The 15,777-nt window shown below is 41.5% G+C and overlaps 1 protein-coding gene across 4 annotated transcripts in view; it reads left to right on the top strand.

Moving 5' to 3' along the window:
• The window catches only part of LOC132829994 (amine sulfotransferase-like), a 30,877-nt gene extending 23,055 nt beyond the window's left edge, over positions 1–7,822 (top strand). For all 4 annotated transcript variants that reach the window (XM_060847447.1, XM_060847445.1, XM_060847446.1 and 1 more), the window contains exons 5-7: positions 34–128; positions 5,722–5,899; positions 7,025–7,822. In XM_060847447.1, coding sequence (XP_060703430.1) covers positions 34–128; positions 5,722–5,899; positions 7,025–7,134 — 383 coding nt within the window. In that variant the 3' untranslated portion in view covers positions 7,135–7,822. The remainder of the gene's footprint in view (positions 1–33; positions 129–5,721; positions 5,900–7,024) is intronic.
• The last annotated feature ends 7,955 nt before the right edge of the window (positions 7,823–15,777 follow it).

The following is a 15,777-nucleotide window of genomic DNA, read 5'->3' as shown; positions in this document are numbered from 1 at the left end:
TGGTTGACTCACTATATTTATCCTTCTTTGAAGTGTTTTATGGATCTTGGTTTGAACATATCAGAGAGTGGTACAGTCATAAAGATGAACTCAACATCTTGTTTGTGGCATATGAGGATATGAAAACTGTAAGTTATATTTGTTTATATGTGGAACCAAAGATGCTGAATAAATCATGAACTATGTGGACCTGAAACAATTACAGCAGGGAATATGTTATTAAATCTTCTGTGTCCAGGTTTTCTATAAATCAGAATGTTTACTTTGAAGAACATGCTCAAAATTCTAAGTATGTAAATTGAATGGGCAATTCTATTTTGGACAGGCAACATCTGCCGGCCGAACTAACAACCAGTGCCCACAACCCATTAATGAATGAATAAAAGAAAGTCCGAATGGCTACCATTTTGGGAAAAGTGGGAATTGTTTTGTTCAAATTACATCGCCAGAAGAGACATTTGGCAGAATGCTTAGTTGAGAGTGCTGCTGGTTAACCAATAACCGAGGAGGAAATCAGCAAATCTTTTCCAAATAGAAATGTAAAACAAAAAAGAATGGGTAAAATGGCTGGTTAATGTTAACATGTGGGCCATGCTTCATGAGACACTGGTATCAGTACCAGGGAAAGTGAGGGTTGTCCCATTGAAACTAAATAAAGAGAGCAAGGGATCGTAATAATGAAAATGTGACAAAGCAAAGAGTAGAGACATGACAAGAGAGAGAAATATTTATTTAGGAAATGATAAATCAGGAAATGGAAAGGAGTGATGAACTCAAATAAATTCCAAACATCAGAGAAGTAGTACAGAGTAAATTATTGGATCTATAGGCTAATACGTCTCTGGGTTCTGATGCATTTCTTTTTGGCTCTGAAAATAAGTGACTTCTGAGACAATTGATGCATGGACTTTAATTTCCAAACTTCCCTCGATTTTGAGAAGGTACCATCAGAAAAAAGGTAGCGGTATAGATACCAAAGACTAGGTTAGAGACAAAAAAATGGCAGATGCTGGACAAGCAGAAAGCTGGAAGAACACAGCAAGCCAGGCAGCATTAGGAGTTGGAGAAGTCAATGTTTTAGGTGTAGCCCTTCTTCAGGACTGGCGGTGAGTGTAATGGGAGCTGCTGAAAAAGGGGGTGACAGGCAGGAATTGAAGGGAGGAGAAGGGGCTGGGAAAGGAGTTGGCTAATAGGAAGGGAGGTCACTTGAAATTGGTGAACTCAATGTTGAGTCCTCAAGCTGTAGGCTGCCCCGGCAGAAGATGAGGTGTTGTTTCTCCAGTTTGCAGTCTGACGTATTGTGGCAATGGAGGAGGCCAAGGATAGTCGTGTCAGAAAGGGAGTGACGAGGGGAATTAAAATGGGCGGTGACTGGGTGGTCCAGTTGACTCCTGCAGGCCTGGCTGAGATGCTTAGTGAACCGTTCTCTAAGTTTACGTTTGGTATCCCTGATGTAGAGAAGACCGCATCAGGAGCAATGGATACATTAAACTAGATTAGATTCCCCACAGTGTGGAAACAGACCCATCAAGTCCACACCAACCTCCGAAGAGTAGCCCACCCAGACCCATTTACCTTTAACTAATGTACCTAACCCTATGGGCAATTTAGCATGGCCAATCCACCTGACCTGCATATCTTTGGACTGTAGGAGGAAGCCCACACAGTGGGAGAATGTGCAAACTCCACACAGACAGTCGCTGGAATTGAACCTGGGACCCTGGTGCTGTGAGGCAGCTGTGCTAACCGCTAAGCCACCGTGTCACCCCAATTCCGGATTCTACAATGTAGGGAATCTAATCTAATCTAAACTAGATTGGGAGAGAGACAGGTGAACCTCTGTCTTGCCTGGAAGAACTGTTTAGGGCCCTGGGTGGAGGTGAGGGGAGGGTGAAGTGCCAGTACGTTTTGCATCTTTTTTTGGTTTCAGGGGATGGTACCTGGGAATTGGGTGTGGTTGGTGAAGAGGGTGGTGCAAACCAAGGATTGGCAAAGTGAACGTGCTTGTGGAAGGCAAAGAGGGTTGGGAAGGGGAAGATGTTCTTGGTGGTGGAGTCTATTTGAAGTTGGCAGAAGTGTTTAAGCATGATGCATTGGATGTAGAGACTGGTGGAGTGGTAGGACAGGACAATAGAGACTCTGTCTTTATTGTGTTTGAGGGAGGTGGGGGTTAGATCAGTGGAATGAAATGAGCGTGGTAGAAGGCTGTCTGGATGACAAAGGGGGGAAAGCGCATAGTTCAAAATCAGTGGACATCTGGGATTCTTAGTAGTGGAATGTCTCCTTGTCCAAGCAGGTGTGGCTGAGGAGAAGAATTGAGAGAACGGGTTGGGGATTTTGCAGGATACTGGGTGGAAGAAGTTGTAGTCAAGGTAATTGTGAGAGTCTGTGGGTTAATAGTAAACAATCCGCCTGGAGACTATTACTGGAGTTGGAAATGGAGAGGTCAGGAAAGGCGAGGGAAGTGTCTGAGATGGACCAAGTGAATTTGAGAATGGTGTGAAAATTGTGGGCAATGTCGAAGAACTGCTCCAGGGAAAATATTAGAAACTATCCTCTTGTGTATGCCTAGGAACCCCAGAGCTAAACCATCTGGAGGGTAGTAAGATCAAGAGGGAGGTTATGGCGGAGCAGACGGATGATGGGAGCTGAATTTAAATTAGAGCATCACAACAGTTATCAAGATGAATGAAGGCTGCAATAGAGAAGGGCTACCAATCATCTCAGCCTCCAGGTCACTGGGCTTCAACTCCAACCTGCCATGATCCATGTGGTGGCTGCCTGTTTTCCAATACCGCACCTCCCCATCCCCACATTAAAAGATGTTACACACAGGCATCCTGTCCAACTTACATCCCAGACAAAAGTCTGATGGCGATCAGCTAGTCCTGGAGGGGGCAAGACAGTGATAACTGGAGAGCCTGAGTCAATAATGGACATGCTAGGTAGTGGATGTCAGATTCAGTTGTCCTCCTGCTGGGAGAGGCAGGGCATTTCCGCATCTGTGACCACCACTGAGCAGCCTTGTTTAGGAACTATGCTGCTCAACCCAGTAGGTGAGGGGGGGGGGGGGTGGAAAAGGTATTCTAATGATGCCCTTCCTCAAAATTCCCGACTGAGTTACTGGGTCCAGAGGGATCACTCTCACATATTCAGAAACAAAGAATAATAAACTTTGGAGCCTGGAATATAAGAACCCTGCCCAACCTGCGAAGTGACCAACCTGAGAGAATAACTGCAATCATAGCCAGAGAACTGAAGAGATGCCAGAGCGACCTTGCTGCTCTTCCTGAAACCTGCCATGCTGATGGAGGGCACCTTCGTCTGGAAAGGGAAAGCTGCTGATGAGCCCAGAATTCATGGTGTTAGATTCACAATTAAGAATCAGTTCATCAGTTGTCTCTCTGAACGTCCTGTGAGGATCAACGACTTACTCATGACCATCTGGCTAATGGTCACCAACAATCAGGTGGCTACGGTTGTGAATGCGTTGCCCCAGTCTTTGACTTTGAGGAGGAAATAAAGGAGACTTTCTATGCCAACCATGAGACACTGTTATTCACATCCCCAAAGAGAACAAGGTAATTCTTCTTGGAGACTTCTATGCCAGGCACAGAAACAACCACTTTACAAGGCCATCATTGGCCTTTGAGGCCTTTGACACAGCCAACCATCAGGCTCTGTGGCAGATACTGTCATGTTGCAGTTGCCCTGATAATTTCATCGGGATACTGAGGCTGCTGCATGTTGACATATCTGTGACAGTGCTGAGCAAATGTGGATTGGAGTCTAAGCCTTTCACCATGGAGAGAGGGTAAAACAGGGCCGTATCACCACACCTACTCTATTCACCATCTTCATTGATGCCATCCTCCATCTTACTTGCCAAAACCTGCCCAAGGTAATTCAAATCATTTATCGTACGGATGACAGGCTGCTCAACCTTAATTGGCTCAAGGCCAAGGACGAGGTCTCCACTACCTCCATCTTGGAGATTCAATATGCTGATGACAATGCCATCAGAGCACGCTCTGTGGAAGGTCTGCAGTGAATCTAGGATGGCTTTGCCAAGGAATATAAGGCTCCAATGCCTCAGCCTTAAACATAAAAAGCACTCTAGTACTCCATCAACAGTCTCTCCAACTCTCCTATAACAATGGCCAATGACCATCTCCTTGAAAACATGGATCACCTTCCATACCTCAGTAGCCTTCTCTCCTCCAAGGCCAACTTCAATGCAGAAATACAACAGCCCACCTGACCTGTGCCAGTGGAGCGTGTGCCTATCTCAGAAGAAGGGGTTTGAAGACCATGACCTACAGGCTCAGACCAAACTTCTGGTCTACAAAGCCATTGTCCTTTCCACATTCCTCATGGAACTGAAATGTGAATTACCTTCAGTGGGCACCTTAATGCACTGGAACAACACCAGAAGTTATTAATAAATACACTATACCAGGGCAATTAGAAAGGATTAAGATAATCAGGCAGAGTTAATATAATTTTACAATTAATTGTGTTATTGGAGTTCCTTGAAGAAACATGCTGTGAATGAACAGGAATCAGTGGTTATATTTGTTGTAGATTTCCAGAAGGCATTTAGTAAAGTGCCATTTCAAATGCTATTGCAGAAAATTGAAGCCCACAGTTTCAGTGGCAACATTCTGTCCTAGACATAGATTAGTAGTTCACAAGAAACCAAGTATGGTGGTTATGCTTCAATTATACAGGACATTGTTGAGACCACATCTGGAATATCATGCACACTATAAGTTTTCTTATTTAAGAAGCAGTTGGAAACAGTTCAAAGATGGTTTGCTAACTAATACCTGGTATGTGTGGGTTCTCTCATGGGTAAAGGTGGACAAGCTCGACTTATATTGACTGGAATTTAGAAGAGTAAGAGGCAACTTGATTGAAACAGTGGGCAAGATCTCCTGAGCTCAATGGAATCTTGCCAATAGGAGTGCATAGAAAGTGAAATCAGTTTTGAATACTTCTCACAAACACAGGGACAATTGATCAAATGGCTCTTTCCTTTGGTTTAATCTCATACAGTAAACCTTGATGATAACTATAATGCGAACAAGTCAAGTTGATAATTCTAGGTCTTGGCCTGAAATGGCTGGAAAACATGGTGTACAATCTACTTTTCAGCCAAACCGGGGTCATTTTATGTTTCGCCTGAATCTCACATTCAGGATATACAGTGGGACAATGCGAATTGAGAGAAAAATTAAGTTTGGGCTATCTCACATAACTTATTTGGAGAGTCAGAAGCATTCCCATATTCTTCTTTAAATAATTCTGTGGATCCTTTATATCACCTAAAGAGAGAAACAAGACTTTGCTGGAACAACTCTACCAATGACCCCATTTCTCGTAGTGTGCACCATCACCGTTATATTGAATTGGCAAGGTGGACTGCGTTCTCAAGTTTCTGGAGTGTGACTTGAACCCATTAATGCCTGGCACAGATGTGAATGCCTGTGGCCCACAATGGCTATGAGTTACTGTATCACTCATCATGATGTTGAAAAAATTTTGAATTATAGTCATTATGAGGCAGAATACAATTTTTATGATCTGATTAAAAATTGTATTGCTAAGTCTGTTATCAGACATGTGTACATTGATAATAGGAGAATGCTAGTCAGAATATTAGAAAATAATTATGTTTCAGATTTATCTTTGAATGACTTCCCATTTGACTTGTTGAAGGATCTCCGGAGTGTGGTCCAAAAAGTTGCATCTTTTCTTAATAAAAAATTGGATGAAGAAACCTTGAAGTCAATTTTGAATCAATGCACGATTAAACATATGCAAGAAAACCCAAAGACAAACTACAAAAGTGTACCAGAGCTGTTCGACTTTGAGAGTGGCTCTTTTTATCGAAAAGGTGAGTAATACAGTGATCATAAGCAGGTTGGTACAAATCAGCTTTATGGTTGCTTGGAAGATTGGTATCTATTCAGCCCTTATTTTTACTGAGAAGGAATTTAAAATAATATGTAAAAATAATTGGCTTAATTGTGCATTCGCAGCATTAATGGTCTTCAAGGATGGTTTCTTAGATGTGGTAATGTTCGCTGAGTTGGGAAGTTGATCTGCAGACATTTTGTCCTCTGTCTAGGTGACATCTTCAGTGCCTCCTGTGAAGCACTGCTGTACCGTACTTTCTGGAATTTAGTCGGCTCCGTTTCTGCTGCTACTCGTTGCTGGTTCCGATTGTATGTTGTCGTGGCCAGTATGGCACTCAGCCACAGACTCTATCAACAAGCACATTGACCTACACCCAATATACCGGCCACTACAATGAACAACCAGAATCAGCAGAAATGGAACCAAATAGAATCCCTAAGACACAGTATAACAGTGCTTCACAGGAGGCTCCAAAGTATTGAAGATGTTACTGAGACAGGGGAATGAAACGTCTGCAAATCAACTTCCAAGCTCAACGAATATACACACAACCACAATAACAGGCATCTGAGTGACAAATATTTACACAAATGTTGTCTTAGACTTTTTAAAAGCTTATATTTTCCAGTGAGTTTATGAAATTGGGAAAGATTTTACCTAAAATTGAGAAACAAAATTGCTCAACTGAAAAATGGCGTTAGTGTTTCTAGTGAATGTTTCAAATTAGGCAGTAATGGTTTCATAGTAGATCTTTATTTGCACTCCATAGGGGTGATTCCAAACTCCAATACTTCCTGCAGTAACATTACACACAAAAAGACGCCATCTCAGGAATTCCCTGATGACACTCCATGGATATAATAAGCTTGATGCCCCATGCTTTTCAATTTTGCAATTCCAATCATGGCCTCAATAGTAATGGTCTATCACAGAACCATTCAATCTGTGTTTCTGACTCAGATTTGTATTGATGTGCAACATTGTAAGTGCATAATTCTGTTAAAAATCTATCACTAATTTCAAATTTATACTTAACTATATATTGTGACAATGTGTAAGGTACATTTCACTAAATATTTAATCTCTGATTATCTGCTTTCAGGAATTACTGGAGACTGGAAGAATCACTTTTTTGTGTCTCAGAATGAGTGGTTTGATTCCATCTACCAGGAGAAAATGGGAGACTTCCCTCTGAAGTTTGACGATATGTGACTGATTAGACTTCATTTCCAAATAATTTGTCATTTAAAATTGCAAACTGCGTGATTCTCCAATGAGTTTCTATCGAGCTTTTCCTGATATATCCTATAAGGGCATGCAAAGAAGTTGCAGCAACAGAAGTCTGCATTTTAGCTTTTCAAGCCTGCTCTATTTAATAAAAATGTACCTGATCTGATTGTCACCACAAACTCATGTTCTTGCCCAACCATGATAATCTTTCATCCCCCTTATTCATGAAGAATCCATCCATCCCCGACTTAAAAATATTCGAAGACACTGCACCCACTGCCTTTTGATGAAGAGAATTCCAAATAAGCTACCTTTCATTTTTAAACAAAGACTTCTAATTTGAAATTCTCCCATACTGAAAAATATCCATTATGCATCAAACCTGACAAGACCCTTCAAGACTTTGTATGGTTCAATCAAATTAGCTCTTATGTTTTGAAACTCCACTGAATCAAGTCCATCTTCTTCAATGTTTGCTCAGGAAACCAGGCATTGCTTTGGTAAACCTTCTCTGAACTGTTTCCAATGTATCCGTATTTTTCCTTAAATAAGGTGGCCAACACTATAACAGTACTTGAATATGGCCTGACCAATAGCCGGTATAACTGAAGAATGACCTTCCTCCTTTGTATTCACTTCCCTTTGCAATAAACAATAACTTTTTTTTGGTTCTAAGCATTTCATTTTGTCTCCTGACACAACGATTAGAAGGAATTCCTGACTGACTTTCCATTTATTTGCCTCAATAAACCCCTTTCTCAAAATTCTCCCTCACATAGCCCCAACCTGGTCAGGCTGGCAGTTGTTGCCTTCCCCTTACAACTCCTGAACCGATTGGTTTGCTGGGCTACTTCAGCGTTAACCATGTTACTGTGCATCTCGGGTCATATGTAGGCTACCAGATAAAGATGATGGATTTCCTTCCCTCAACAACATTAGTGAACCAGGTGGATTTTACAACAATCAACAATGATTACATGGCCATCATTAGATGAGTTTTTGATTTCACATGATATTAAATTCAAATTTCACCAGCTCCAATAATCAGATTTTAACCCATGTCCTCAGAACATGAGCCTGCATCTCTGGATTTCTCATCCAGTGATATTTTCATTGTGCCACAGCCTCCCCCCAATAATAAAGAAATATATCCTGCATCCCTTCTTAACCACTTTACCAACTGCCCAGATATCTTTTGGAACCTGTGGATAAGCACTCTAATGTCCTTATGTTGGTCTAAACTTCTCAGGACCATTTATAGAGTATTTCTTTGCTTTGTCCAAAGTTGCAGATAACACTTCTCTGAATTGAATTCCATTTGCTCATCTGACCAGTGTCAAAATATTTTATTTTTCAAGGGCTTCTCTTGAGATTTTCTTCACGGTAACTTTTTGTGTTTTATGGGCTACTTTTTGCAAAGGCTCCTTTCTCATGCTCACTAACTCCTTTCTGAGATGATATGGTCACAAAGTAACTTCTTGATTTCTCTTAATGCATGGGATATTTTTGCTGATCTTTGGTATATTTGGGCTCTCAGAATTAAAAGTTTTCAACAATATTCTAAAGTAACTTTACTCTAGTGAACTTAAAGCCACAATCATTAATTTCCTTGGCACTACAGTATTTAAATTGGCATGAGACATCAGGCATACTTGAGCAACATCAGTCTACTTCTTTAGTAACATCAGCCACTCTGCAGCCACATTTCCCTCCAGACCCCAGGACTGGTAGCTTTGCTCCCCAACCCCTGGCCTCACCTTCCATTTCCTCAGTCTTCTGCCTGGCAGCCTTACTGACTGGTCCCACTCGCATCACTGATGTTACGATTGCAGAATGTTTTTCTTCCATGTTTCCAAAAGAGAACCAGCCTGTGACTGGAAGTGCGGCTCCTCACAGACATTGTCCATTCTGTTGATGAGATAGCTTTACTCTCACTTGTTCTCCACATGAGATGGAATTAATTACTAACCTCATGGTGAAAGTGCTCCTGAGTAGCAGCAACCAGAATATGATTCTACTTCACATACAGTTTAAGGGAGAGTAGAGTGGGACCAATATTACTATTTTAAATTGTGCAGACCATTTGCAATAAAAAAAGTCATGCAGCCTTTCCTATGATCCCTTATGCCATAAAATGACTATATTTCCACATCTCTCTGGATTAACCTGATTATTCTTCATTAAAACAAAAACTATTTTTCTCATGAACCTGCTCAGAGATGTGATTAGACACCTATGGAAGAGATAGGACTTAAACCTCAGCTTCCTGGCTCAGGGATAGGGCTACTAACACCGCACCATCTTCTTCTATACTTGTCTGCACTTCACTCCCTACTGAAGCTCCAAGTGCCTCCGACAACATTCCAACCTCCATTAAGGATGCTGACCCTCTTTCAGTTTTGATGCATCCTGTCATATTTGCATAGGTCCCACCTTCCGGAGGCAGAAACCAGTGTGATTCTGGATCATAAAGCCTCCATCCTGCTCCTGTTCTTTAGTCACATATTTGGCTTTTCCTATCCTCATGAGCAAGTGGCACTGGAAGTATTCCAAAGGTTTACTTGACAAGTTTCACAAGAAAGTCAGTTTTCATATCACAAATTTACGGTAGTTTCACTTGCTGGAATGCAAGTAACAGACAAAACAGTTGCCCTACCAGACCTTTAATAGTTAGTTGTTTGTTCATGCTGTTGACTGGTCTCTTGTCTCAGGATATTACACTTTCCCATTTAGTGTCAATCTCAGCCATCCAATTCCTTATGATCAATCTTTTACATCTGTGGATTCCTCAGTGTGTTTTTCTTCTGTTTCATTATCTTCCTCTGCAATGTCTTCTGCATCTTCTTTCTCCTCCTCTTGTTCCTCAACCTCTTCATCAGAAACCTCTTCATCAGAAACCTCTTCATGTTCTTCAACCTGTGTAGTGAAGTCCATGTCCATGCTGAAACAATGCATTCTTTCAATCCTATCCCCATTTGTCTTGGTAACCTGAATGTAACGTGGTGGTCTCAAATAACACCATGGCAAGGTCTATGGTGGTCTCCGCATCCTCGTTTTCCTTAACTTGTTTCAGCATCTCTTATCAAAGGATGTCATGGATTAATTTGAAATGTCTTCTTTTCACTCAAATGATAACATGTTGAAATATCTTATCACATTGAGAAATAACTCGTTTCTTCTGAAACTGGTATTTAGCTGATTGGTTGTTTCAGTCTGCTTGTGGGTTTTCTTTTTAAACTTATCTTTGCTTGTGGTGTCTGCTGTAGTTTGGAGTAATTTTTGACGTTGGATAATCTCACAGAACTGCAATAACAGAGAAGCCATTCATTATAACATCTCTCTTGATTTCATACTCACAGAAAGAATTACCTTGCACATGTAATCTCAGGGTCAGGATGAATTGAGATCATGAATTCAAATCTCATTAAGATAATTTTTGGGTTTGAATCAGTTTTTTGAAAAAAAACACTGGGCTAAAAAAAAATCACAGCACTAACCATAAACCAATTTGATTGACATAAAAACTCAATTATTTCCCTAATGACTTCTGGAAGGAAATGCTGTCATACTCTAATCTGGCCGACATGTGGTGCTGAACACAGCACAATCATCAGTGGAAATATTCTGCTACTGGGCTTGCTATTGGCATGACAACATCTCTACATTTATATTGCCTGTAATATGTCTGACACAATTGATCATAGCCCCTGAAAGTCTTTGCGAAAATTTGAGGATAAAAGTTCCAGACAATGGGAGACTCAAATCTGATAAGGTTGAAAGGGACTGAAATGCAAAACAGCATGAAGTTTAAGACGAGCACCTGAAATAACAGGCTAAGCCCTCAGCTCACTCTCCAGTGCAATCCAGAAAACCTTCTATCTTGGCCAAGTTTCAACTGTGCAATAATCATGAAAATATGGCGGCCAGCACACCCGGTTTATTTCGTTTTATCTGTCTGTTTCACAGAGATTACTAACATTAGTTTGTAATTAACAATTACATGGTTAGGATTGTCTGTATCCAGATTTTCTCCCACTGAACCAGGAATTTAGTTTTAGTTTATCAGTATCTGTTATTGATTTCCTGGTCTGAATCATAACACTTTGTGGTGCATTCCTAAAATAAGAAGGACTAAGTACAGATGATTCTGAATTGGATATTCCTTGAATCAAATTGAACAATGAGGAGATTCTCAAAAATTACAATAATTTATTGAGTTACCTTCCAGAAGAAAATTGAACTGGAAGTTATTACAATCACATGGGGAGATATGTGGGAATAAGCTGGGAAGTATTATTCTAATTACGCATGATGATATACAGGAAATGCTGTTCCAATTAAACAAGACTTCACTCTCTAAAGTTGGCACAGATTCAAAACAAGATTGAATGCATACTTAAAGACTAGAAAATTGATGTGGGTTGCAGTAAACGATATTTCAACAAGTTACAATTTGTATGAAAAGAAGACATTTCAAGGTAATTCAAGACATCCTTTGGTAAAAGAGATGCTGAGGTGAGTTATGGAAAATGAGGATGGTCAGACTGCCACAGGCCTTGCCATGATGTTATTTGAGACTGCCAAATTATGTTTAGGCTACCATACTCCAAGGCATACGGTGATAGAATATTAAAAAAATGCTTTGTCTCAGCCTGAACATAGACCTCAATGCACAGGCTGAAGAACATGAAGGGATTTCTGATGAAGAGGCTAAGCAGAATCAGACAAGATGGTTGATGAAGTCGATCCTTCTCTTGGGATAGTCTCAGTCCATTTTTTAATCTCAGCTGAGTAGAAAGGTGAGTTTTTTGCTTGGCAGCAGTGATATGCCAATGGATTGTTAAACACCTTATCATAGACACAATTAACTTCAATAATATTCAGCTTCCTATCTTAGCAAACACACCAAATAAGCCAAATGTTGAGAAATCTCAACAGGGATATCAGAGCAGGTACTTGGTCACTTCATGCAGTGAGGAACTTTGATGATACTTAGTACTAAACTACATCTTGGAACATGATTTGTGGAGGCCTCAGTAATGGTCACTGTCAGTTTTAGGAGAAAGTGAGGACTGCAGATGCTGGCAATCAGAGCTGAAAATGTGTTGCTGGAAAAGCGCAGCAGGTCAGGCAGCATCCAAGGAGTAGGAGAATCGACGTTTCGGGAATGAGCTGCCCAAAACGTCAATTCTCCTGCTCCTTGGACACTGTCAGTTTACCCCTGCTCCCTGTTCCCTAGCCTACGATGGCCTCTAATGCTGATCTAACTACCACATATACCTTGAGCTATCTCTTGCCACTGTCCTTGCTGCAACTTCCACCAATGCCAATGCTTCCCAACATTACCACACCCCCGGCCTTAACACCCCCAATCATTTTGCTACTGCTCCAAAAGCACCACCCTCCCCCCATGCACTCTCTCCTAATGACTGATGGATGGATCTCAGTACTGTGTTCACCACAGACCTCTGACCCATGTTGATGAGCAGACAGGAAACATGACTGATCAGATCCCTGACCACTATCTTTGCAGCTCCCACACTGATGATGTATGACTCTGCAGTCTGCTGCTTCTGGCTCTCCAGGACATCTCTTACCTTGTCCCCAAACTGCATTTGGACAGACCCTCTGACTATGAACATCGCAAGCTAGCAACTGAGTGTTGCCAAGCCCCTGGACTGTGTGTGAACTATGCCCCTGACTGACAGTACCGGGACCCCCTGACAGAACTTAGCTGCACTAGGCATGAAAGGGAAACAGACCCTGATTGGCACCCAGTTCCAGTAAATGACAGCTAGGTACAAAAGATCATCATTGGCTGTCAAGGTCAATATGCCAGCATTTGATTGCGTTGTGGATGAGAACTGTACTGAGTATTCATTTCCTTTGTATTCCCTTTGCTGTTGACACTAAAAGCTCATGTTTGGAGTTGTCTGAATGCTTCCCTATATATGATATTCCAATGCTGGGTATTGGGAAAGGTGTGTAGGGGTCTCAAAGCGGGTGCTTCGATAGAATGTATCTACGGATAGGTAAATGTATGACCTGGTGGTTCACCGCTGGGAGGTGGGAGAATGTGACAATACGTGGAGAAAAAAATGAGGTACGAAGGCAAACTTGCCAAATATATAAAGGAGGATAGTAAACGGTTTTTTAGGTATGTGAAAAGAAAAAAAAAATGGTTAAGACTAAAATTGGGCCCTTGAAGACAGAAGCAGGTGAACTTATTATGGGGAACAAGGAAATGGCAGAAGAGTTGAACAGGTACTTTGGATTTGTCTTCACTGGGAAAAACACGAGCAATCTCCCAGATGTAATAGTGGCTGAAGGACCTCGGGTAATGGGTGAACTGAAGGGAATTTATATTAGGCAGGAAATGGTGTTGGATAGACTGTTAGGTCTTAAGGCTGATAAGTCCCCGAGACCTGATGGTCTGCATCCTAGGGGAATTAAAGATGTTGCTCTAGAAATCGTGGACGCATTGGTAATCATTTTCCAATGTTTGATCGATTCAGGATCAGTTCCTGCAGATTGGAGGGTGGCTAATATTGTCTCACCTTTCAAGAAAGGAGGGAGAGAGAAAACAGGGAATTGTAGACTGGTTCGCCTGACATCAATGCTGGGAAATATGTTGGAGTCAATTATAAAAGATGAAATTACGACTCATTTGGATAGCAATAACAGGATTGGTCAGAGTCAGCATGGATTTATGAAGGGGAAACCATGCTTGACTAATCTTCTGGAATTTTTTGTGGACGTAACTCTGAAGATGGACAAGGGAGAGCCAGTGGATGTAGTGTACCTGGACTTTCAGAAAGCCTTTGAAAGTCCCACAGAGGAGATCAGTGAGCAAAATTAGGGCACATGGTACTTGGAGCAAAATACGGACTTAGATCGAAAATTGGCTTCCTGACAGGAAGCAAAGAGTACTGATAAATGGGTCCCTTTCGAAAGGGCAGGCGGTAATCAGTGGGGTACCACAAGATTCAGTGCTGGGACCGTAGGTGTTTACAATATACATTAATGATATAGAAAAGTCATATTAGCAAATTTGCTGTTGACACAAAGCTGGGTGGCAGGGTGAAATGTGAGGAGGATGTTATGAGAATACAGGGTGATTTGGACAGGCTGGGTGAGTGGATGTATACATGGCAGGTGCAGTTTAATGTGGATAAGTGTGTGGTTATCCACTTCAGTGGCAAGAACAGGAAGGCAGATTACTATCTCAATGGAGTCAAGTTAGGTAAAGGGGAAGTACAACGAGATCTAGGTGTTCTCGAACATCAGTCAAAGAAAGTAAGCATGCAGGTACAGCAATCAGTGAAGAAAGCTAATGGCGTGCTGTGATTCATAACAAGTGGAATTGAGTATAGGAGCAAAGAGGTCCTGCTGCAGCTGTACAGGACCCTGGTGAGACCACACCTGGAGTATCGTGTGCAATTTTGATATCCAAATTTGAGGAAGGACATTCTGGCTATTGAGGGAGTGCAGCGTATGGAAAATAAAGAACATGTAAGTATGGGAAAGGTTAAAGCATGAAGACCACTGGCAATCTGTGGTCTGTGGAAGGCAGGATGGGATAAGAATAGTGGAATGCTCTTACACCAATTGGCAGAGTAAGGTTAAGACTGAAAGGTCACTATGGCGAGATGAGATAACCCAAGTAATAAAGCAAATTTCTCTGTAAAGTGTTATTCTGAAGGATTAGGACCATAAATATTTGGGACATGACATTAGAGTATCTACCTAATAGTTAGTAGAGTCAGCTTGAGACTATTGCAATAGATGGAATAGCTAAATATCTATCATGACAGGTTAGCATGGAATAGAAGATCACTGTAGCAGAGTTAGCAATAAATATCTAACCATGATATTAGAATGACATGAAGTAGAATGTACAACTAAAGAGATAATGGGAACTAGCATCACTGTGTGAAAAGTTGCCCCTGAGGTCTCTTTTATATCTTTCCCCTCTCACCCTGAACCTGTGCCTTCTAGTTCTGGACTCTCCCACCCCAGGGAAATGACTTTGTCTATTTACCCTATCCATGTCCCTCGTGATTTTATAAACCTCCATAAGGTCACCCCTCAGCCTCTGGGGCTGTTTCTCTGACTGGAAAATAGACCCAGCCTGTAGCTCAAATCGTCCAACCCTGGCAACAGCCTTGTAAGTCTTTTCTGAACTTTTTCAAATTTCACATATCTTTTGGAAACAGTAATAGTCAAATATTAATAGCTCCTAGCTAGATCATTATCCACTCCTTTGTCTGTCCAACTGTTCTTCTCTCTCTTTGGGCTCGACCTCCACCTTTCATTTACTCCTCATCCTCTTCCCCTACTCTACCTTCTGCCAAGATCAGGGCAAGACTTATACACTTAATGGTCAGGTTCTGAGGAGGGTTGGTGAACCTGACCATTAACTTCAGTACTTGCAATGAGTGTTAGGTAACTTACTGTTATAAAGTGCATGGTGGATTATTTGTTAGGACTGCTACCTCACAGCGCCAGGGACCTGGCTTCAATTCCAGCTATGTGCAACTGTCTGTATGGAGTTTGCACATTCTCTCCATGTCTGCATGGGCTTCCTCCCATAGTGGAGGAGAAAGTGAGGTCTGCAGATGCTGG

Source organism: Hemiscyllium ocellatum, chromosome 30 (genome assembly GCF_020745735.1).
Source record: "Hemiscyllium ocellatum isolate sHemOce1 chromosome 30, sHemOce1.pat.X.cur, whole genome shotgun sequence".
NCBI lineage: Eukaryota > Metazoa > Chordata > Chondrichthyes > Orectolobiformes > Hemiscylliidae > Hemiscyllium > Hemiscyllium ocellatum.
Note: the sequence above shows the minus strand (reverse complement) of the source record. Positions and strands in the feature narration are given on the sequence as shown.